The sequence below is a fragment of the Rattus norvegicus genome, chromosome 4 (genome assembly GCF_036323735.1).
Source record: "Rattus norvegicus strain BN/NHsdMcwi chromosome 4, GRCr8, whole genome shotgun sequence".
In the NCBI taxonomy this organism is placed as follows: Eukaryota; Metazoa; Chordata; class Mammalia; order Rodentia; family Muridae; genus Rattus; species Rattus norvegicus.
Window position 1 is genome coordinate 13,861,790 of NC_086022.1, and position 25,587 is coordinate 13,887,376.

Consider the following 25,587-nt stretch of genomic DNA (forward strand, 5'->3'; position numbering starts at 1 on the left):
AGAACCTGTGTAAATGTGATCATAAAGAATGCTTTACTTCATAGGGAAGAAGGGCTGGTCTGAGGTCTGTTTTTCCAGAGTGATAGCTAACATCAGGAGAAAAGCGACTGAATAAGAATGTAGAATTCCAGATTCCCACGTGGCCCTGACATTAGCGCTTACTTTTTATAGTGTGTTGACTCATTGATTAAGTGATTGCTTATCCTTGTGGCCCTGCTGCCACTGACAAAGGCAGAAAGGCAGAAAGTTACTCGTCTGCTTTTTCCAAATTATCATAGGGACACTACTATTTACACAGGACCAGGGCTGTGGTTTCATGATTAATTTTAGTTACAACTTTTAACTGAGATTCAGACCAAGTTTACTATAATTTTTTTGGGGGGGATGTTATAATGATAAGGGTTGGGGCATGGCTTAGTGACAGATTTTCAAGTTACCATTAGAATTCATTCATTAGGATACCAGTGCAGTTAACCTGAAATCTGACATTTAATTTTAGTGTCAGTAAAGGACAGAATAACAACCAGAAAGTTAAACACAGAATGCAAAATCCTGCAAATTGTTTATAAAGCAAGCATAGGAAGAATGTTGACACGCACTGGATAGATATTAAAGATACCCTGATAGCACCTGTGTTTTCTATCAACGTGTTACAAGCTTAAACTTGTGGCACACCTATGAAACAGAGACACGTGACTCTTGAGTTACTTTTCCTCAGTCACTGGATTGTAAATTCTCTCAGATCTAAAAGGGGTTCTTTACTCCATCTCCTCCTTCCCACAGTCTAAGGGGTCCTCATTAGCTCTTGCTGGGTGTCTGTAACTGTGATTAGCTCAGTACCCCGCTTCCAGCCTCCCCTGACCTCACTTGTGTACTCTGTAAATGAGTGACTTCCCCGTGCCCTCCTTTATAATGTTTACTAATTCCCGAGTCTCTCAGCACATCAGCATAAAGTGATCAAATAGGGACTTTCAAGAATAGAATTGTACCAGGGTGATCGCAAAGGGTTCCAATGGAGGGGTTTTCACCTGGGAGACCATGGCTTGGGTTCTGGGTATAAGTGGCCATGACTTGGGTTCTGGGTATAAGTGGCCATGACTTGTTAAGGGTACAAGTGGCCATGACACTGGGTATAAATGGCCTGGCAAGGGAACTGAGGTGAGAACTACCAGCTTGGAGGAAGCACCTTGGAGAAGTGTTCCTCTGAGACCTGCCTTACGCAGAGACTACTCCTGGGTCACTCTTACAAATGGCACCAGTCCAGTGGATGAATCACGCCCCATACTCAGAGTGACCCTGGTACCTGAGTAAAACTGTTCCTCACATAAACTCCTTTGAGACTGAAATCCCCCTTGTCACATAGAGCCCAGTCAGCTTTGTGAGATCTGTTCTTTCCCAACTCAACATGGCTGTTTGACCCTTGAGTAGGAGAGGGGAGGCGATAGTAACCCTTCTCTGCATTCTTGCATTCTCTGGTGCCCAATGCTGCTTCCAACTCCCTGTAACCAGATGAGATGTGCAGAGTTCCTGCTTCTCTAAGATTCTTTCATATGGAGTGGGATCCCTGAAACCAGTACCTCTTTAATTTCTCTCACATCTAAGGCACCCGACAATCTAACAGAGATAAGACTAGATAATAACAACAATGCTAACTGTCAAATGCAAACAACCCTCCTTTGCAGATCCATTTCTCAGATGCCAGACCCCATTCAGTGCAATCACTCACTGTAGAAATAGCAGCACTGTAAGAACTTAAAGACTGAGTGATTGAAGGAAGATCACTGAAACCATAGCAACAACTGTGGTCTGAGAGACAATGCTGGGATCAAAGTTTAAGCTTGTAACACATTGATAGAAAACACAGGTGCTATCAGGATGTCTTTAATATCTATCCGGTGTGTGTCAACATTCTTCCTATGCTTGCTTTATAAACAATTTGCAGGATTTTGCATTCTGTGTGTAACTTTCTGGTTGTTATTCTGTCCTTTACAAGGATTCACCTCATTCATTGACTTTTAAGCCCTTGGGATATGCAAAATATAAAAAACTTCGAACTAGTCTGGACTTCCCCTGAAATGCCATTCCCTACCAGACTTCATTCTTGTTGGATTTGTCCCACGGATCCTGCCAGCTTCCCTTTCCAGCCACACAGTTTGATGTTTATTTTAACCAGCTGTTCACGAAAGGTAGAATTTAGCAACAGTTGCAGTGGCATAAGGTGGGTTTCCATGTAGAGCAGGGTAGCCGGGTGCGTCCTGTTGGCTACCCCTTCCCTTCACCCCTTTTCACCTGCATTTCAGCTGTGAGGATAAATCTAGGAAAACTGCTGTTTGGTCTTTTAGCACATTGCCAGCTTCGGCAGTTTCAAACTAACCGGCTTTCTACTAAACACTGCTGAAATGAAGTAAATTAGTCTGACGAACGCTTGGCGCCCTGACTTCTACAAATGGAAAACCATCAACAGATGCTCTTTGCTGAAATGGAGGCTCTCCTAGCAGATGGATGAAAGTTAAACACAAATTGTTCTGTTTCTTTTCCTTTTGGTTCATTTGTTTTTACTGCAATATTAAAAAAAAAAAAAACTCTGATACATTCGTTACAGTAAACTTGTAGCAAATGCTTCATGACTGTTTGGGGTTTTCTGAGAGCTCTGAAATTACACTCAGGCCATTCTTCATTATATGAACTGGTTGAAAATGAAGACTGAAATTCTTCATCAGTTCTAGAACTTTCTTTGGTGTTCGTCCTCCAATCTTAGAGAGAGTGATGAGAAGCAACTACCTAATCCTCACAGTGAGAGAGATACTGTGTCTCTGCCTTAAATATCAAGTGTTGTAAAGGGACGTCTGTCACGTCTCCAATAGTCAGTGTGCATTTAGAACTAGAATGCTTCCTCAGTGTTTTAGTTCCTCCTGTGCACCTGCACCCTCTAGCTAGTACACATAAAGAGAACAAGAGAACAGTGACTTGCCCCCAATTCAGTGACTTGTACACCATTTAAAGTAATCACTCTCAATTGATACTAAGCTTCAAAGCAACAGTGGCATTATTAATCATTCAATCAATTTAGATATTTGTTTCCACAGAGCTGTTTATTTTAATCTAATTTAAGTAGTTCATATGTCTCTAAAGAAACCTGGATTTTTTTTTTTACCTTCCTTCCAGTTCCTAAGGTTGTTTATTAAGATTATATTCATTATAACAGAACACAGGAAACTTTGACATAGTAGGAATAAAGGAAGAATCATTTAGATATTTTTAAATATTGAAGATATTTACGGGGGACTATTTACAGGGAAATGGAAATGTTCACGGGGATATTGCTTGTAATTGCGTTGTTTTCTAACCATGAGATTTGTTGTTATTCCTGTTTGTAGGGTCAGGATCCTGTCGATTTAGCTACTCTGACCCCAGCATCATTGTGTCATATGCCAAGAACAATACTGCCGATTGGATTCAGCTCGAGAAGATTAGGTTTGTTACCATTTCCAGTATTTGCTGGAGATCTGTTGTAGGAAGACTTCTACACCTCTAGTTGTGTCCGTTCTATCCTGACTTCTTTCTGTATAGTTAAAATACTTTGGTTGTTCATTTCTCAAGTCATGAGTAAGCATCTTACAGCCTGTCCTACTTGAGGAAGACATTGCTAGATTATAACTCTCCCATTCATAACTTCCTACTGTCCACACTCCCTGTACTGACCAGTTTTGGACAACATCCCATTTGGGATCCTATCCTAACGTTTGAGAGAGCATCCTTTGCCACATACCATCACCAGCTGTGGCAAGCAGGGGGTGACCTGACTGTGTCTGACATGCAGAGCTGAGAGCATGGCCATACCAACCCCCTGATCCATCCATCCCTGTCCATGGTGATGTGAGCTCATGGCTGCAAGGCCTTTTGCATCACCTGTCACTCCTAACGTCACACAGGCCCAGCTTCAAATCCTGCATCTTCTTTATTTCAAGAGTTCTTCGATGAGAAAATGAAGTAGGATGCTCCTGGTAAAAGGAACGCTCTAATGTTGGAAAGACTTGATAGGCTTAGAAAATCCCAGATCATGCTTACCGCTACAGCAGAACTTACTCCAGGGACTAAAATTCGGAATGGACAATTGGTTACAAAAATGAAATGAAAAGGAAAACAATATCCTACGCTTCCAGATAGAAGCAGCGTCTGCTGCGATGAGGGCCACAGCCCCACATTAAATTATTCCCCATTAAAGGGATTGTGGCCACTGGGCTATTTCTTAAGTTGGAAACATTTTAAGTAGTACATTTTCCATCAAATATGACATTTTGTGACATTTGTTTTTCATTAGCTCTTTTCTTTATATTAAGAGGACAGTGATCTGTTTAGGGAAGCAGAAGAAAAATTAGGTTGATAATCTTTAATACTAACCAATTTGTACAGAGTTTCTAGAAATATAAATATATTTCACAAAATAAAACCCACATAAGCTCTAGTCTAACAAAACTGAGAAAGGTAAAGTTAGGATTTTAATAAATGATTCCACCATGCCTGGGTGGGGTTAATTTACTGGTGGTCACTGCACACTAAGCTCTAACATACCGTGTCAACTTTATAACAATATTTGCCACTCTTTCTATTTTCTAGGTTTTGAAAGTGCATTCAGATCGGATACTTAAGCATCTGAATGGATGCATTCAAACCAGCCTATGTATAGAAACTTTACCTTCATCCCCACAGCTCCCCTTTTACTATATTAAATCATAACTGGAGTAAATTACAATGTGTACTTCCTGCTAGAAAAGGGCTATGTGCTTTTGAAGTGGTAAGAATAAAAGTGCACATTTGACTGCATACAAGAGCATCACATTCAGCTGAGCACACTGAATTTTTCTCATGAAATGACACTTCCGATTCTAGGCCGCATACCAAACCACCATAGTCACGTGTGCAGATTGCCCTTACCGTTGGCGATCAGCATGAACGTCTTTCCCAACCCCCATCTGAAACCAAATACATTCTCTTCATCACTTTAAATTCTTTTTGAAGCTAAAAAAAATACCATAAACTATTGTAAATGAGAAGGGAATTGATTGCCCCAAAGGTGAGCTCCACCATCTATAACCCCTCTGACAATTCTGAAGATATATATGTGCTTCGCTGGTGAGCAAAAAATATGGCTTTTTCTCCGGCCCTTCCAAACCTGATTTATAGCGAGCCCAGCCTACCACTAGTTTGCATTTTAGCACCATTTTTAATCTCAGCTAAAACGATCATTTTTACAACAGCAGATTTCTACTTTGGTAGAGGAAAAGGATTAATAAAACGTGTCTTCTATAACAGAAAGAGCTAGATTCTAACAGATATTATATAAAAAGCTTATTAAATTATATCAGTTTTTAAGAGATTGGCCTGTATACAGTTGTTAAATAATTACAAGTGAATACATTTAATTCTATAGCAAATTTCATATTTCAGTCAGTCATCAGATATAAAAATGTATCTAGTGAATAAAAATAAAATGGCTGTTATATAATGACTATCATATATATACATATATGTATATATACTTAAACATATACATCTATTATATACTTAAACATATCACATACACATCATATAAGTACATCTATATATACATTTACCTTAAACATACCACATACAGTGGCCTCCAATTGATGCATAATCTCAAAATGAAAATCAGCATTACTTAATTTCAATTTTTCTTTTTTTCTTATCAAATGACTGATTTTACGGGATCTCTACCGTGTGCCAAAATTCTTCTAGACACCACTTGGCTCCTTTCGTATTGTGATAGCAGCTTGTGCCACTCTCTCTGCCACCGCCCTTTTCCTGGCTTGTTTGAACACAGTGCTCTCTTTAATGAGAAAACCGTAACAAGCAGCAGACACTGCCGGTTGGAGCATGGGCTTGCATTTCGTCTGTAACGAGCATTGCGTATTCATCGCGAGGCCTCGGTCTTAACCTGCAAGCTTGACCTCCCTTCTCACCACTCGTTCCAGAGCCCCTTCCAACGTAAGCACCATCATCCACATCCTCTACCTTCCTGAGGACGCCAAAGGGGAGAACGTGCAGTTCCAGTGGAAACAGGACAGCCTGCGTGTGGGTGAGGTGTACGAAGCCTGCTGGGCCCTGGATAACATCCTGGTCATCAATTCGGCCCACAGACAAGTCATTCTGGAGGACAGCCTCGACCCAGTAGACACGGGCAACTGGCTTTTCTTCCCTGGAGCAACGGTCAAGGTTTGAACATTTGCGTCCTCTCTTCCTGTAGAAACCCAAGGCTCACTGAACCAGTTACCTAAAGATAACTTTTCCAAGACAGCTCTTTTGACTACTAACATTCTTATACCTCATATTGTGCCATTTAAGGGTATGATACCACTTTTTAAAACATGATATTGATGAATGAAATGAAAAATGTTTATTCATTCATTCAACAATTGTTTGAGAGCTCAGACTGGGCTGAACCCTATGAACATGAGAAGGCAGAGACATTTCTTCCCTTGCTTGTGGCTATCAATTCAGTGGAAGCACGTAGGCAGCTAGCTGTGCAAACACAGAACAGCCCAGTTGTCGTTTTCTGGGAAAGCTTAGAAGTTTGAGATAGCACCAGATCCAGGCTTGGGACGTTAACAAGGTTATCCAGAAAATAGAGAATGCCAGCAAATACCAATGGGTGGTCAGAAAGTGGCCAAGTCAGAGGAGGAATAGCGTTCCAAGAACTGGGGATCTCATACATAGAACTTGAACTGAACATTTGTGTCTTCCAGCCATTTGTGTGTTATAATACTATCATATGGAGCTAGAAAATAGAGCCCCTTTGAGGTCATTCAGTCATAAGTATGAGTCCTCTATGAATGGGGTATTGGTGTCCTTGTGAAGGAGAACTCTCTGGCCCTCGGTGTGTGAAGACATAGCAAGGCACCCGCTAACTAGTCCAGTACTTTGATTTTGGAACCCTGACTTCCAAAACTATTAGCAACAGGTGTTCCTACTTCAATTGCAGGCTATGATGTTCTCTGACAACAGCCCCCAAACTAAGGTAGACATTCTAGATTTGTGGTTCTCAACCTTTTGTTTGCAACCTCTTTCAGGGGAGGGGTCACATGTCAAATATCCTGCAAAACAGAGACATACATTACTACTCCTAACAGTCGCAGAATTGCAGCTATGAAGTGGCAATAAGATAATTTTATGGCTGGGGATCACTGCAACATGAGGGATTATATTAAAGGGTCACGGCCTTAGGAAAGTTGAGAACCACTGGTCTAGATGGTGAATACATAAAACAGAAACCCTTCAATGGAGTTCAAAACAGTTCTCCCATATATTCTGAGATTCGCAGTCAGTAATTCTGGTGTTGTGGCAAGTGGGAAGACCTTGAAGATTTGCTAGCTGCTGCAGTATTGGAATTATATCTGGAGATCATATCCACTGAAATACCTTAAATCAGAGGCAGTTACATTGGTATTTGAAATTGCTCTTCTAAGAGAGCGCTCTGAGTGAAATGAGAATTTGGAAAGACCAAGGAGCTGCTTATGAATGGTTCAATCATAGATCTTATGAGGCAGGCCTAAGGGAGAGAAGATGAAGACATGTGGACATATTTCAGATTTTGTCACCAGGGAATGGAGGAGATTGGGGACTGATAAAGAGGAGGAAGGGATGGTGGGTGTCAGGGACAGGGTTTGGGCAGCTAGACTGATGTGGTCGTTATTTGCTGAAACAAGAAATACAGGAGGAGGAACAAATTCACAGGACCAGTTAAGGTTGGCTTCAGTTCAGACACCTAGCTCTTGATGTTGTTAGGGCCAAGTGACAAGTAGTTGGCAGGAAGTGTGTCCGAAGTTATGGCGGTTGTCACCTGGTGGATGGGTCATCAGTCAGGAGCCTGTCTGACAAGAGACTCTGTGATAAGGAACCAATAAAAAAAAGACCACTCAACCTTGAATTGGATCCCTGCATGTCCCTAATATGTAGAAATGGATTGACAATTTAGCTTACAGATTTTTTTGTTTTTGTTTTTTTAGCTACGACTTACAGATGCAAAACAATCCTGTGTTAGATAGTGTGAGACCAAAAGAAGGGTAACAAGGAGAATATAAGGTTTGAAATAGCTCCCCTTTTTGCATCACATAATACAGGGAAATCACCCAGGACCTTTTACAACTTGGCAAGTGTTCTAGCACTGAGCTACATCCCTAGATCTCCTTTGACTATTTGGGGAAAGGGGTACAAATTTTCATCAGGTTGCCAGTATCTTAGTTAGGGTTTTACTGCTGAGAAGAGATACTGTGACCAGAGCAACTCTTATAAGGACAACATTTAATTGGGGCTGGCTTACAGGTTCAGAGGTTCAGTCCATTATCATCAAGGCAGGAACATGGCAGTGCCCAGGCAGGCATGGTGCAGGAGGAGCTGAGAGATCTGCATGTTGTTGGGAAGGCTGCTTCCAGGCAGCTAGTATCTTAGAGTATCTTAAAACCCACACCCTCACCCACAGTAACTCGCCTACTCCAACAAGACCACAACTACTCCAAATAATGCCACTCCCAGGGACAAGCAAGCATATTCAAACCACAGCACAACAGTTTGGCCTTGAACTCACCATTGAGTCCATGTAGGTCTCAAACTTATGGTGCTTCTGCCCTCTGTCCTCTGCCTCTTTGGTATCTTGGATTAGAGAGGCCTGTGCCACAAAGTATAGCTTGCTTACCTCCTTTTGAGAATTTTTTCAGTACTATACAAGAAAAGGGATTGTAAATTGGTCTCAACCCAGAAACTCTCCTTCTCCATCAAGCAGTCAACACTTGTATCATTTCAGCACAGGATGCTGAGGTTCCAGCTATAGACTAGTCCACAGGAGCCCTCCCTGCTCAGTTCAGGAAAGCATCCCACGAGACCTTTCTGACATAGCCCAAAGCTGTAGCTGCCTTAGAAAGAGTCCACAAATTCCTTTTGCACAGAGAACTTTTGTCAGGGTCCTCTGAGTGATGTCTTCTTGCCACTGCATTGAAAGAGGGCTTTCTGCTGTCTCCTCTCTACACTAACAAGCAGGTCTGAGCCCTTCCTCAGAATGACTCTTTACCATCTGACTCTCTTGACCTCTACTAAATGGATGTGAGTTTCTGCCTCCTATTACAAGCTATTCTACTAATTTAATTAGCTACTTGGTTTCTTACGGCATGTACTTTGGTTCCACCCATGATAAAAATGCATGAAGTCTGCTTTTGCTTCAGTAAGAAATTTAATTAAAACTTTGGGTAGAGAATGCTTTTTTTCTTTTTAGTCTTGTCCTGATCATAGGCTTACTAACCACGCCGCCAAATTGCCAAGGGACCTCGGTCTACTCAGAAAAAAAAAGTCACTGTGCTAATGATTGACTTTATTGACCTTTAGTCGCCTACTAGATAAAAGTTCTACCCCAGTGTTTCTTTTGAAAGCTTAAAAGACATGCTCTAGTCAAATCTAAATTGTTCTTCTAACTCATTCTAACTCTTTCAATTTTTGTTTAAAGTGTCTCAAAATGAAAACCTTTTCTTTGACCAGTCGATTCAGAATTACAAAATAAAAGTGTTTTTTAGTCATATGACATGCCTTTGTCAAATGCTAATTATTGCCTTTAAGATGAAAACTGAATGTATCTGCTTAGAACCCATCTCAGTGCCCCTATGGGTTATGAGAGTGTTTAAAATGTTGCTTTATTGTGGACTTTAATTGTAAGGAGTAAGTGTGTTTGCTCAACAGACTTTATCTTTTCATGTTTAGTAAATGTTTCCAAGGTAGTTACATTTAAATTAAGTCAAAGGGAAAACCCACCCACGATTAAGAGAAAGAAATGTATATTGGGTGTGTGTGTGTGTGTGTGTGTGTGTGTGTGTGTGTGTGTGTGTGTCTGCGAAAGTCTCTTAAATACTAATGTTGATAAAGTGAAGCTGTTATGAGTATATACAGTTCTGACTAAATTGTCCAGCTGCTGGTCTCAAAGACCATGTTTAATGGGTCAAAAAGGAAAGAGAAAAGTGAGTCCCTGTCACTCAGAGGCTGTATTTCTCTCATCTCCAGACGTTTCGATTTCTCTGAAAATATTTACGGTTTCATCTGAGCTATCATTGTTTATCCCAAGTAGAGCAAAAGTGGCAAAAGACTAGAGAGAGTAATTCCCTTAAGATGTCACATACCCCGGGACCTGTAGGTATAAGTCACCAGCTAAAATCTCTGAGCCGTATTGGGTCCTTAGTAATTGGTGTCAACTGTACCTGTAAGAATCCAGCATTTACTACAGAACCTGCTCTCATATCTGTGTTTGTTTGAGACCTGGGTGCTGGGATTGAAGTCAAGGCCTCACATGCACAGGTGAGGAAGCCGTCTGTCTACTGCTGAGCTCCGTCCCCAGCCCTTTGCTGTAGTTGTTGATTTGAGATGGTGAGAGGGAGTTTCTCTTCCGTCCTTCTGTGCCCGCAGCCCTGCCTGCCTCATCTTTCAGGCTTGTCCGAGAGAACTTTCCCACATGGAAGAAACGGTGTGCCACATCCTACTGGCCTCTAATCAACAGCGTTATTTTTCATTTCCCGTCAGTCCTGAGACAGCCCTTTGTTCACTACCAAGTACCGGTGGCTTTAAATGCCAGTAAATACACTGGGGCAAGTGAAGTCGTCTCCTCAGAGCGCTGCCTCTGTAGCAACACCACCCACACCCACACCCACACTCCCACACATGCATGCGCCCAGCACAAACAGCTCATGTTAGCCCAGGAAGAGTCTGAAACCCACCGTCTGTTAAATCACCTGTTTCGTTGGCTGGCAACGGTGACTTTGCCTTCTTTCACAGAATGAGACTTTTTACTTCTGTATATTTTTCTAGAAGTGTAAGGAACTGGTGTCAGTTTTGCTATCGTAGGTTATGGTTTCATTTCATCAATGCAGTTGTTAGAATAGCTGCTGTTACCACGTCGGGACTTCTGTCTGGAAGCTGTGGGTGTTCAGAGCATGTTTAAGAGTCAGAGGTCCCCGCTGTCCCACATGATGAGGGAGGATGAGTAATCTCAAGGCAACATCTGCACCAGCTGCGAGTGATTTTGGTTTAATCGAGGATTAAAGGATCTGAACTGGACGTTTGGGCTCTTCCCATTTAAGACGATCGAGGTTTAGCATTTCATGCTGGGTGAGGTTCTCACACACAGGAACGATGCTCACACTGTCATGCAAGCCACGAGGATCCTTGAGAATAATGGGCAAAAATAATACTAGCAGCATAACCATGGTTGCGATGATTAGAACAACAGTTCTGTTGATAGCATTTGGTGAAGGCTTTTTAGGTATGGACAGGGACGACCTCGGCAGCCTTGCATCGAGTGTTGATCAGCACTCAGCGACTAAAAACACAGCTCACAAGTACTTCAGGGCCAGCCATCTTACCTTTTCAGATTTACATCTTGCCATCTGAGAATATAACTTCAGGCTCAAAGGAAAGTATTTTCTGTAAGTTGGGAGGGTCTGAACAGAGCGGTTACAGCTGCCTGCTTTCCACTGCTTTGCGGTTGAAGAGAAGCGTTGCAAACGGCTGTGAGTTACTCCCAGGAGAACTGGGGATAACCGAGCTGGAAAGAACTATGTTTGAGTGAGAATTTCTCTCTCCTCCTCATCTCTGAATAGTACCTCATAAAGTAGAGTTTCCGAATGAATCAATATGGCGTGGTCAGGTACTGGGCTAGCTACTGTCTCGTTTTGTTTGTCTTTTGTCACGCATCCTTCATGGCAGGTGCAGAATTCACCTTGAAAGTATAAATCATCCGTAACTCTTTGCTGTCTCCAGTGTGCATGCCTCTGTGTATGCACAGGGTGTGTGTGTGTGTGTGTGTGTGTGTGTGTGTGTGTGTGTGTGTGTATGTGTGTGTGTGTGTGTAAGAGGAAGAGTGCTTTGCTAGGTGTCCATTATAAGTGTTTCTATCTGCTCAGTGAGCGTGGGCCCCCTGAGTTTGCAAAGGCATAACTCACTGCTTTTTGTCAAAGCTGGAATTGGCCTACAGATTAAAAGCAGGTCACTGGGACATAGGCGCTACGCCACATGCCTCTCACTTTTAAGAAACCTTCAAATTCCGATTGCCTTACCTGCACCTGATGGTGATTTGTGTTGCCTAGAACTCTAGATCCCTCCTTGGACATGTTTATGTCAGGCTGTGCTGAGAAGCAAATCAACAGTAACAGCCACCAAGACTGTTAGAATGATTGCCCCTGGGAATGCGATCTGATCTGAACACGTGTATTCGGAACCTCTTTTAAGAAGCAGTTTATTGGAATTTGCGAATTCGAACTAAGGGTTTGCAGTCACTGTCAGGAGCTTTAGAAGGGCTCTGCTTCTGTCTCTTCTCCCATCCAACTAGTTTGCTCCTTTGCCACAATCGCCTTTGACTATGAGTTCAGTGGCCGCAGTTCTCCTAGTGAAGCGAACAGCGAAGGGCCCCAGTGAAGGCAGTAGGCCTTAGGAAAGTCAAAAGAGCATTGAGAGGAATCATTGAATCAGAACAAGAGAGTCCATTAGTTTTCTTATCGCCCTTATACGTGGTGAATTTAGCAAAGTTGTTGTTCTACTGGACAGAAGGCAAGTCTCCGTCCCACGTCAGGAATGGAGCTTCATTCTCAGCGCCTGACGTCACCCCTCAAGTGCTGTTAATTCTTACAAATAGCAAATCATCAGTGGAGAACAGAAACTGTGTCCAAAATTTTAAAAAGAACCTGTAAATGAATTTGGCTGAAAAATTTTGAATCTTAATGGAAGTTGAAGCTGATGAGGAAAAAATAATTTTTGACAATGGTGAAAGGGAAAGTCAAGGCGGAACCAGACCATTTTTAAACCTACCTTTTGGGAATAAATCCCACCACCCCTCCCCCCGGAAGCAAGACTTTCCTGATACCATGACTGGGTTTTCTGTGTAAAACTCCATTCAGTACCCTGGGGGAAACGGCTCAATGGCTTCCTTCACGATTCTGCTTTCTCACAAGGTGAAAGGACAGTTAGGAAGCGATCAGGTTTGCTTGGGGAAAAGAAATATGCTTTGCAGATTGCTGCACTGCATCCGCTTAGCATGCGACTTGTGGAACTTGTGTTCCCGGGTTTCTAATGAGGATAAACCTGGGCGCAGTAAGACTCGTGGCCAGCCATGTTCCCATGCCTTCTTCCATTAGGAGTCTGAATGATGACTATGATTTCTTGGCCGGATTCCAGCTTGGTTAATTGCATGCTGTCTACCCAGATTCCCTCTGCTTGGGGTCCCCTTCACTCTGGACTGTGCTGCTCTTATTACTGTGTTTCCCCCAAGAGGTGGGTACACATTACAAATTCGCCAGAATACAATTTGTTCAGCTAATAAGAGTACTTTGGGGATGAAGGGTTAAATGTGGTGGTGTGCTCTTCCACAGTCTCCCCCCGGTGAGGTTTATTTGTGTAGTAATTAATGTGGAATAGCATCAGTGAAATGTGGACATGGGCCAGGTCACCAGAACAAGAGCGGCAATAACACGCAAACACCTAATTTTGATAAATCCGACAGGAGATTGCCATTCAGACAGATCCCCAGAGCCCCGTGCTCCTCTTCTGTTTGTCTTGTTTTGTTTGGGATTGAAGCTGACATTTCTAATTGCTGATTAGGCTAGTACAGTATTCAATAAGGAAACTTTATCTTTCTCTGTTTCCCTACCTCTCCATCCTCTTCGAATGCCTCACACACAACTCTTAGCAAAATAGTGTGTGTGGTAGCATTCTCTGAAGTATGATTTCTTAAGTAATTGATTAAAGGTATGGAACAGAAATAAAGAGAAGAGCAGTGTATATAGATCCCTAAGGTTCTATCTCTGAATAAACTCCCTTATCTCTCATCTAATCCTTATTCCCCATTTCGTGATGAAAACGCCGGGGTTCCAACATGTCAAAAGGCTTTGAGTTGTGAAGCCAGTCCTGTTTTATTACGAAACTTGGCTTTTCCATGCCGAGCTGTAGCCTCCTGTGTTGTGCCTGGCATCCTTGGCCTTAATTGGAGAAGACAAGTACGAAAACCTAACACCGTGAAAACCAGGATGGCCAAAGACGAGGCTAGCAACTGTCCTGTGGAATTTCACGTGGTTATCCTTCCTCTCGTTCCTCCAGTTCAAAATCTGTCACTGTTTCCATTTCAGAGCTGAGAGTATTGGGAAGTAATTATACACTTGTCACAAAGTATACCAAAAGTTGAGTCTTTGTAAATCCTAGTGCAGTGTGGTTCAACTGTGAATGTTTAATGAGCCCAGAAAATAATGAGGAAAACAAACCCCACTCTTTAAGCTCCCTAAAATGCACAGGCCAGGGTTGACTCCATTGCGCTGACTAAAGAACAGGCTTTGCAGCCTCCTGCACCTGGACTCTGTTCGCAGCCAAGTTTGCAGGTTTGTAACTGGCATTAAATTACCTAGGAATTGAATGTGCGGAAAATAATAGAAATTTATTTTCTCTCATGAGAAAAAAATGTTCTCTTCCTATTAGGGGGTGTTCTTTCTATTTTAGGGAATGAAGTCTGGATCTTTAAAAACCACGGAAGCAGAATGTTGGGAATGTGCGATAAAGCTATAGCATACACATAACAAAGGGCTTTGGAAACAATTCACAGGGCAGCCCGTCAACTCCCAGCCACCCCACAGCACCTCTTACTTCCATCCACAAGTTCATATGCCCATATATTTTATTTCCAGCCAGACAGTGGCTAATTTACGGCTCTGCCAACAATGCCATTTTAATTAATTTTATTCATCTTATTTCTCTTTCCTCTGTTCCTCATATCTCATCTGTTTGCATTGCCTAGATTTTTAATTAAAAATCTTCTCCTCTCTAAGGAGCAATCTGAAGTGGCAAAAATAATCACTTAAAATATTACAGTCATTAAAAAATTGGCTGTGTTGGAAGCCATGCATTTTCAATTTTCCTACAAATGATGTTTTAGCTTCCTTTTAAAGCACACTTTGTATCTGAATTGTCTGCCACCAGCCAGCTTGGCTATCAAAAATGGTCTTCCAGCTGGGTGGGCTGAGTGACAACTCCTTAATGGAGGAAATGGATGGCTCTCTGCTCATGTGGAGGGAACAGCACACCAGGTAGATTCCTTTCCATCTGCTGCTAGCCCCTCTACAAGCTGGCACTGCCCAAATGCCCAGTGTACCCCTCTCGGCAAAGAGGGTATTGTCAAGAAGTAAATTGTAAGGCTGTAGATCCCTAAAAGAATCATCAGGGTAGACTGGCCCCAGAGAGATAATGTTAAGAGTTGCTCTGGTGTGCTTTCCAAAGGCCTAATTAAACAGCAGTGGAGGTGATTTAAGTACTTTTTACGAGTACAGAGGTGAAGTCATTAACCTTTTCCACAGAGTAGAGGGAGCGAGCTTAGAAAAAGCTAACCTGAATTGTGGCCAAGGACATGTTATATTGAGGAATTTGCACTGATGTTTCCTGTTGATGCTTTTCTGAACAGCAAATTTTCGTCCTTTGGTTACACTGTGCTCTGCTTGTCAAATAAAGGAAATCCATTTAGCAGCAAAACAGAGAAATGCTCTTCTACTGGATAAGGAAAACACATAAGACATAGGGATGTCAAAATTAGAAATCTGTTGTCCTTAAGTATACGTGGTTTGCCAGTGCTAAACTAATGAAACAAGTAATTAAAGGAGCAATCAGTGGCACATTGGAAGGTCTAAATCAGAAAGATAGAACTAGCCATAGAATTTATGCCTTGTTTAGCCCGAATACATGCTCAACTACCTTATGTGTGTGGATTGAAGTTGTTTAGGTTATTAATTGCTAATTCATACAAGTGAAGGGAGGTCAGATTGCTGTTGAGCACAAATAGCTGGGTATGAAAGTTGAGAACAATTTTCTGAAACTCTTCATAGTTTCAATAGATGTTGCACTTGAGTTTTTAGCATCCTGGGCTTTTGATGTCATTCAATGCAAGTTCATCCGTCAAGAACAACATTTTTCATCTCCTGCTCTCAAGTTTATATCTGTTAGGAGACTATTTGATCATCGTCCAAAATGTGGAGGACTTTTAAACTCTGATTGATGGTTTTATCTGCTGTAGTAATGTGTGAATGTTTGCAGCATTTCTTAATTTTAGTAACTATTGTAATAAGAAACAAAAAGTATATTTCAATAGTCTATTTCCCTACCAGTTACAGCTAAGATTATGAAATACAACAGTTCATGTCTTTTAAGAGCACATGTTCAGAGATATATTGACACTCAGAAATTTAAAAGGAACTGCTTCGACTCTCTGAGCTTCTCACAACCTATCAAGAGAGCAGATATTATCGAATCCATTCTTCACTCACTGTGAAAAGCTGAGGTCTTCAGAGGCGAAAGAGCTTGAGCCAGCCCCTAGCCTGATGGTAGACAGGGTGTTCCGTTGTGCCTTCCAACCCCAACCCTCCAGAATCTGTGACGATGGATACAGTGGCTGAGTTTCCTTCCTTTAACATCTTGATTGTTTATGGTTTCTGGTAGTTTGTTCTTCCCAGTCTTGGCTTCCTTGATTCTTCATGAGTTGAGTCAGACTGGAGGGAGAAGTTCACACAACCCTTAAGCAGGCAGACCCTGGATTCTCTGCAGAGATATAGAAAGAGACACATGAAAGGCTCAGGAATCGTCTCCCCTGGGTTCATCTAGGCTAGTTTGGAGAGTTTCTAGAGACCCAGGATGATTTCAAAATATTGATTTCCAGTGGCTCAAACTCTTCTTGTCATCAATTTGAAGGTCCTCAAATAAGGACACAACACTAGCCTGCTTCCCTACCCAGGACTCACATACACAAGCCTGTATATGACTAACTTCTTAGAAAGAAGGGGACTCTGTAGGCCATTGTCTCAAGTAACTCAGGAACTCACCCCTTGTCATAACCATGAGGAGATTGGCTTGTTTGAGGGAGTAGAGATGAGTCTACTATTTAAGGCAGGCAGGATTATTCTAAGGCCAAGCTTAGAAGCTGACGTGCAGCGCTCTCCCCTCTCTGTTTGAACTGAGCTCTGGTGTTGAGTTTTGGTTACCTACTCTGCGAATCGGTTAGAAGAGCACGAACAAGACTTTAAAACCTCATCAAAATGATACTATTCCATCTCTCATAGAAGTTTCTTGAAGACAAATTAGGCTTGTTTTGTAGCCCACTAATATGAAACTTGTGTTTCGCACACTGGCAAAAGTGTAGTTACCAGATAGAATGTATCCTTGGTGCTGACTTTCAACAGTTACACAGCCATAAATGCTGTGCTCAGCTACTGGAAGAGCCTCTGGAATGTGCTTTCATTTTTGTGTTAAACCAGTTTCCTTTGTGAAAGTAGTTAGCAATAAACTACCAGTCATTCTATAATGACTTCATGTTTTATATAAAATCTGTCTCAGGTAAGCTTCAAAGGTTCATCAAGTGTATTATTAATAAGGTTTGGGAGGGTAGACAAAATTACATAGAGGTTTAAATTATTAACAAAAATTCATGAAGTAAATGAAACCAACATTTAAGTCCTTAAATGAATGTCTGGCCAGAAATGACAGAGGCGACTAGGTGATCCATTCTTTAATTATACAGACATCTCATTCAAATTATAATGTAAATGGCTTTGTTCTCACATGTACAGGAATTTTGTGTACCACTTCCTGGGATTGTCGCCATTCCTGTTGATGTCTGAGTCTGTGCATTAGGTCCAGATACCCATAGGCCACAGTCAATCAGGCTTCCGACTGTGAGGAAAATCACGAAGCCAATACCTAAGACTCAGTGGGTTTTTTTTTTTTTAGGAAAAAAAATGACCTTTGCTGTTCTTGTTAGCATTGGTTCTCTTTCAGGTGGGCATGGTGACGAAATCTTTAAAATTTATCCTCAATCAACGGTTTCTATTAACTGTGAAAGGAGCTAAGTTCTACCTTTAGATCAATATGCCTGTGCATATCGCATAAAATGGGTTCAGTTTAATATCCATGAATAATCTGTATTCATTGCATGTGAAGAAACGTCTCAGGCAGTCAACATGCTAAGTATTATCTAACATGATGACAGGGCCCAGAAGACATGCATATGTCTAAGTGCTGTAAAATGACTCCCTTAAGATCATGTGCTGCTGCTCTCTTGAACTTCTGAAAACTACCTACTATTCCAGTTCAGTAGCGAATCTATTACAGCCCTCTTGGTTTTACCAGCTATAGACAGTTCAGATTCTAGAAGCCCATTGCTAAAGCAATTGAGTCAGGGTTCCTGATGCACTTGTCATAACCCAGGCAGCCAATCTCCAGCCTACTTCTGAAATTAGGCCTACATAAGAGCTTTGTGGTTTTTGGTTGGTTGGTTGGTTTTCAGTTTTTAATGTTTATTTTAATTTTTTAATTAAAGTATAATTGCATCATTTTCCCTACTGAGCCTCCAATCTTTTGCATGTAATACCCTTCACCTTGCCCAAAAATTCATGGCCTCTGACCCACTTTCTCTAGACTCTTCTTCTTTAATTGTTGTCTTACATTTACACACACATGCACACGCGCACGCGCGCGCGCACACACACACACACACACACACACACACACACACACACCCCTAAATATATAAATGCAATTGGCTCAGTTTATGTATTGTTTCTATGTAGAGTATTTCAGAGCTGACCAGTTAGTGTTGGATGAACAATTGGGGCTCTTCCCTAGGGCAAACTGATTCCCCCCACTCTCAGCCTCCCTTGGTTGATGTAGTTCTTTGTCTGTGCTTGGGGCCCTGTATGATTTCCCCTTCTAGTAATATGACTGTTGGTACTGTCCTTCTTCTGGTCTTGGTTATGCAACTGTGTTTTGGAGACTTCATGAGTGCAGTTCCCCTCTCTTTTCTGGGAGACACAGTCTCACAGCAGACATCCTGTTCATTTGGCTCTTAAAGTCCTTCCAACCCTTTTCCTGAGGTGCTCCCAAGGCCGGGCTGTGGGGGTTGTATGGAGATGGATCAGCTGGGATTGTGTGGAGATGGAGCTGGGGTTGTGTGGAGATGGAGCTGGGGTTGTGTGGAGAGGGATCTGGGGTTGTGTGGAGACGGATCTGGGGTTGTGTGGAGTTGCATCAGTTGGAGCTGGTGAACCACATGACTGCTTGTTCTCGGCATTTCAGTTGTGATTTTTGTAATGTCTATAATGTCTATAGGAGGGCAAAGCGTTTGTGTCCAGGGGTGAGAGCTACACTTATCTGTGGGTCTAAGGATATACGTTTGGAATGCAGTTCAGAGTTATGCTGCAAAGTGGTGATTACATCTTTGTGTTCCAATATTCATCCAATGTAGATCTCTCTCTCTCCTTTTAAAGCCATATGAAGAGTGCTCACTGTGAGGTCTGCTTGTCTAGGCTCTCCTGGAGGTGACTCTGACCACCTCTTACACACTCTCATACACTAATATGCCTACTATTCGGCCCTATCTGACAGTTGACATTTCTCAACTAAGCTATGATTATGGTTTTTGTTGTTTGGTTACACTGAGAATTAAATCCGATGCCAGCAACTATTCTATTGCAGCTTGCGTCTCCAGCTCTTAGCAAGAACTGTGAGAACTAAGAATCCTTGGATGCAGGAGTGTACATGAAGGGACCCATCGCTCCAGATACATATGAAGCAGAGAATGGCCTTGTCTGACACTGATGGGAGGGGAGGCCCTTGGTCCTGTGGAGGTTTGATGCCACAGCGTAGGGGGAATGCTGGAGTGGTGAGGTGGGAGCAAAGGGGAGAGGGAAGGGACAAATGTGGGATGAGGGGTTTGTGGGGGGTAACAAGGAAAAGGGATTTCATTTGAGATGTAAAAAATGGAATGATTAATTTTAAAAAAAAAGTATCTTTGGGTGCTTGTGGGCTCTCTGGCCATGAAAAACAGACCATGTGGAAGGCAAGGAATGACATTTGAAGGTTGCCCTCTGACCTCTACATGCATGCCCGGGCACACACATAGCCACATTCACATGCATTATTCTTCTGTTTCTTTAGATTTATGTATTTATTTTATGTGTTTGAGTACACTGTAGCTGTCTTCAGACACACCAGAAGAGGGCATTGGATCCCATTACAGATGGTTGTGAGCCACCATGTGGTTACTGGGAATTGAACTCAGGACCTCTGGAAGAGCAGTCAGTGCTCTTAACCGCTGAGCCATCTCTCCAGCCCCACCCATACGGTTTTCTTTACCTTTAAAAGGACAAACTGTAGCCCTAACTTTTTCGCACGCTGAGCTGTTTAAAGTGTTTTTGAATACCTACTGTGTCAGGCACTGGTTTGAGGCCTGGTTATGCCATGTCTCTGGCATAGTGGGTATTTTTGTCCAGTTGGGGTTTTTTCCTCCATTTCTACCTCATTTTAAGATTATGAAGACTTAAATAGATGTTTGATCTATTATATAGATCAAATTATATAATAGATCAAATTATATAATAGATCAAATTATATAATAGATATAATTATATAATATATAATAGATATATAATATTATATATTATAGGTTAGCCTTTCCCTTTACAATTTATTGCTGGAAACAACCATAATGAAAACTTGTGATTTTGAGGAGCCATTCAGTTTACTCAGCTCCAGATTTCTGTCTTGCCTTCGACCATTCATGTCAAGCTGAGAAACACACTTTGAAAGATAAATCACCAGAAATCCTTTTCGGCTCTTGCAAGCGCCCCATCAGGAAGTAATGGAGTTTGTGATCCCCAAGCCTCTCACTGAAATGGTCATGCATATCTCAGTTCTGGTCAGAAACTTTTGCTGAGATCTGGCTGCGAGTACACAGCCTGGCAGAGATGGCCGTGACCTTTTCAGTACCCCATGTTTTGATTAGCTGGCTCTTCTACTCATACTCCATCTACAGACAAATTGTGAAAGACTTGAATGGCAAGTCAGAACTGTGTGGAATACTGAAAAGGTCACTGTGATTTAGCCTACAACCAGAGAACTGAAAATACACGGCAAGTCATGATCAGGCTTGGGTCTCACAACAAGGGCTGTGGTGTTGATGGGATATTATTCCAATTAAAGCATTCTTGTCTCACACTAAAGGCTGAAATGGCAAAGCTCAAATGCCCTCTTGACTCCTTTGGTGTGATGACTTAATAAGTTAGAAAGAAGTTATAATTGAATTAAGCAAGGCAGAAAGGAGGTAACAAGTCCTTTTGATTTGCGAGTCCGTCAAGGAGGGAAGAGTGTAATGACTTCCCTGAAAACTCTGATTACACGTGAGTAAAACAGACATAAACCAACTGAACAGCCACGCTGTACTCTCCGTTTCACCTACAGCACAGCTGCCAGTCAGATGGGAACGCCATATATTTCCACGGAAATGAAGGAAGCCAGCTCAATTTTGCCACCACGCGGGATGTAGATCTCTCCACAGAGGATATTCAGGAGCAGTGGTCAGAAGAATTTGAGAGCCAGCCCACAGGGTAAGTGATTGTTATCTCCCTGCTGTGTATCCTGAAATGGCAAAAGGATGCTTAAATTGACACTGGTGATTTCAACCACAGAGAAGCCCAAAGGGGGCAGACACATCCTAAGGGTTTTTATTGAGAAATCAGGTACTTTTATGGATACTTTTTAAATTGTGATTATACATACCTCACAACTTCATATATATCCCATGTTATTTAGATTTTACTTGGAAAAATATTTCTTCAATATTAAAATCTTTCCACAGCTATTATATTGAGATTTATTTTCATTGAAATGTGGTTCTGATCCATAATGGGTTATCTAAGGGGATACAATTTACCTTTGGGAAATATATAAAGGAGATGTTTGGAACTCAGGTTGGAGAACGGGAGACCAGAAGCACTGAGGATGTGAGGTTTGTGTTTTCTATAAATTTTGTCCTGTCTGCCTTATTCTGGGACCTTCGTGCCTCTGACCGTTTCCTAGTTGAGTGGTACTTTAAGAAGTTCCCGTTTGTCTGGGGACGTAACTCAGCAGATAAAAATGCTCATCATGAAAGTGTGAAGACCAGAGTTTGGATCCCCAGAACCACATAAAAGCCACCCATACAGAGTGCACAGCTGAAGTCATAGGACTCCCAGGGCGGGCAGGGGGGTGGGGGATGGGAATCAAAGACAGAGAAAGCCCTGGAAGCTCGCCTGGCATGGAAAGCAGGAAACAGCAGAGCCCCTGTCTCTAAGACAGAACATGAGGCCTGACACCGAGATTGTCCTCTGGCTCCTGTACATGACCATGGTGCATTCATACCTCCATACACATGCAGGCACACACACACACATACAAACACACACACACATACACACACATACACATACATGTATATCCATGTACCATACACATGCACACCATATACATGTGTATGTAAACAGAGAGAGACTTTGAGTTTAACGGGGTGAGGAGGCTAAGGAAGAAGGATCCTGAGTTCCAGGCCAGCCTGGGCTATGTAGAAAGGTCTTAAGACAAAAAGCTCAAAATGAAAAAAGTTCAGATTCAGAGAGGCAAACAATATTTATAGAAAGAAATTCTAGAAATTTTCTAGCTGTCACCAAGGCTTTCCTTTTAGGTTAAATATGTAAGGAGCTGGGTGTTTACAGCAGTTTGGCCCACAGGCATGTCTGTGGAGAAGCTGCCTTGGTTGTTGACTGATGTAGAAAATCATGACCTGTAGTAGGTAGCGCATCCCTGGGCAGAGGTCGGGAACACTACGAGAGCAGAGCGAGTGAGCTACAAGGAGGCAAGCATGTGTCACGTAGTATGAGTAGCTGCTTGCGGTTCTGCCTCAACTTCCCCTCAATGGTGGCCAGGTAAACCTTTTCTTCCCTAAGTCGCCTTTTGTCAGGATATTTTTATCATAGCAACAGAATAAAGAGAAAAAAATAGAGCAGAAATGACTTGATATTTTAAAAAACTAACCTGCTTTAGAAAAGGTAATGTATATATTCATTTATATAACATATTTATATTTTTGCATATTTTATATATAAAATATTATATAGATATGTATTTATAATAATACTTTATATAGCGTTATACTTGTGTGATAAATTTATATATAAATTTATATGTATAAACAATATAAATATACTGTAAATTTATATTTATATGTGTGTAAATATATATAAACATATATATAATGTTTTGATTACAGATCACATGAAATACTAATGTTGCCAGAGAGTTTTTGGCTAAAACCAAAATCATTACCACAAACAAAAGAAGCCACTTAGTGTTGGATTGGATTATACAGTGCAAAAGGGTCATAAGAAGACCCAGCTTTCTGTGTCTAGGCTGAAAATGAGGGTTTAATGAAATGCCAGATGCTGTTTTTATTGGTCTAGTAAAGAATGCTGGTAAATTTATTTTTATCAGAGCTTTAGGAAAGAAATTTTTTGACAGAGTGAAGCTGTTGTATATGTGCTATGAGCGACAACAAGGAAAAGCACTGGGTTGTGAACACTTGAGATGTCCCTTCTCTGCCAAGTGTACAGCATGCTGGTCTCGGTCTTCCCTTCAGCCACAACTATCCAGAAAGGAGTTACCATTAGAGGCTCCCCTGCTAGGGGTAACAGGTAGCTGATAGATCCTCCAGGTACTCCAGAGTGATTGAATTGGTTGTATTCTGAAACCGTGGGTAAAATCATAATTAAATATGTAGCATAGATACACGTTCATCCCTTCTGCCTGTTTTCCTTCCGTAGGAATCGAAGAGAGTTAAAGAACATGCTACCCTAATAATATGTTCAAACTACTTTGTGTGAATGGCCACAGGGCAGATAAAATGCAAGCCCATGTTTTCGGAAACCATTTCCCCAACTGTCCATGTTTTCCTACTCGAATTGAAACATTTGATCCCCCATCAGAAGGATGTGGGTGTGTGAGCCTTGCTGCCCAGGGCATATGAGCCTTGCACATCGTGTGTGTAAGCCTTGCTTATCATGAACATGTGAGTCTTGCACATAACTGGCTATCCAGTGCTAATGGGCTTTTTAAAAAGTAGAATGTTAAATGTTTTTTTTTCTTGAGGGGGTGGGGGTATAGGTTTTTTTCCTAAAGAAGACACATCTGTTACTTCAGGGAGGGGGTGCTTTAATGGATACACTGATAATTTATGTGAGCCTTTCTGAACTCCGGCTTAACCTTACACACACATCATTTCATTAGCAGCTACGGTATCTCTCCTAGCTAAGGCAAGGTGAGAAAGGGCTTGGGAGAACGACATGTTGCTGTGAAACAGAATTTGTAGATATGCCTTGTGCCCTTATATGTTTGCGCTATTTAAATACCTTTTGTGGATATTTTATTGTCATGCATGGCAGTATGTCCATGACAAAGTGGAAATCTGAAAATTAATGACTATTAAAATTTTTAATCAATATAGCATGGTCCTGTTCTTGCCACCTGCCCCAAATCCTTGTTCCAAGTCTTTGAAAATTACCGGAAATGAGCAAGTAAATTTCTGTTGAATGGGAAAACAGTAAGGTTTGTCCCTAAGTAGGCCAGAAGTCGTGACAGACTTGGGGGGACAGAGGCAATAGGGATGAGCATGAGCATGGGGTCTGAGAAGTGGGGAAGGGGGAAAGTACAACAGGCACATGGGTAAGACACACCCTGCGTGGAATCCCAGCTTTGCTCCAGGTATGGGACCTGGGTGTGGCTTGAGTCACAGCTGTAGAGACTGCTGAGTGACTTCAGACCCAGGGTCCTGCCTCCAGGAGGCAACAGCAGATGTGGACATCTGGAAATGAGCTTCAGAACAGTGAGTGTCCGTGATATTCCTCCCCACGGTGCCTAAGCTACCAGGCAACTGGCATTTTTACACTGACAACTCAAGTCTAGCTAGTAGTTTTAACAAATGAACTAGGATATCGAAATAAGATTAAAAAAAAAAACAAAAAACAACCAACTCTAAATAAAAGCATTCATCTAAATAACCAAAAGTTGAGTAAATGAAACAGCAGAATGAATCAATGCAGACTATCTCAGAAGCGTATCTGTTATCCTCAGAGGAATGAGGGGACATACAGCACTTGTGAAGCCAGAACAGATTTATAAGGAAAAAAAATAGAGGTGAGAAAAACTAAAATTATGAATATATATGATGGTTGAAACAAATTTACTGTATTTCCCTCAACTATAAATAAATGCCTAGTTCAAAGACAAATTAGTAAACTGCATATTTTAATCTGGATTTCTTTATCACATAAAACACAAAAGAATTTAGAGGGCTGGGGAGATAACCAAATATGTATGAAGGCTGGAGGTTTCTCCCCAGTGCCCCTGCTTAAAAGCCAGGCACAGTGGCACACACTTGGGATCCTAGTGTTGGGAGGGAAAGGTTGAAAACAGGAGGACCCCTGGGGCTTCCTAATGAGTCACCCTAGACAGTCAGCCAGCTCCAGGTCTCAGTGAAAATCACCCAGTCTCATAAAAACAAAATGGATGGCTCCTGAGGAGACCCAACCTGCACATGTCCACATGTGCACACATGCACATGCATGCACAGGTGCATGTGTACATGCATGAACACACAAGCATGCACACACAGGGGAGGCAAATGTGGTAGGTATATATCTATATATATCTGTATATATA

At 41.8% G+C, this 25,587-nt stretch overlaps 1 protein-coding gene across 4 annotated transcripts in view; it reads left to right on the forward strand.

Annotated features, from left to right (window-relative positions):
- Reln (reelin) overlaps positions 1–25,587 on the forward strand; it is a 426,762-nt gene that overhangs the window by 233,350 nt on the left and 167,825 nt on the right. For all 4 annotated transcript variants that reach the window (XM_039107060.2, XM_006235873.4, XM_039107062.2 and 1 more), the window contains exons 9-11: positions 3,378–3,474; positions 5,994–6,234; positions 21,304–21,449. In XM_039107060.2, coding sequence (XP_038962988.1) covers positions 3,378–3,474; positions 5,994–6,234; positions 21,304–21,449 — 484 coding nt within the window. The remainder of the gene's footprint in view (positions 1–3,377; positions 3,475–5,993; positions 6,235–21,303; positions 21,450–25,587) is intronic.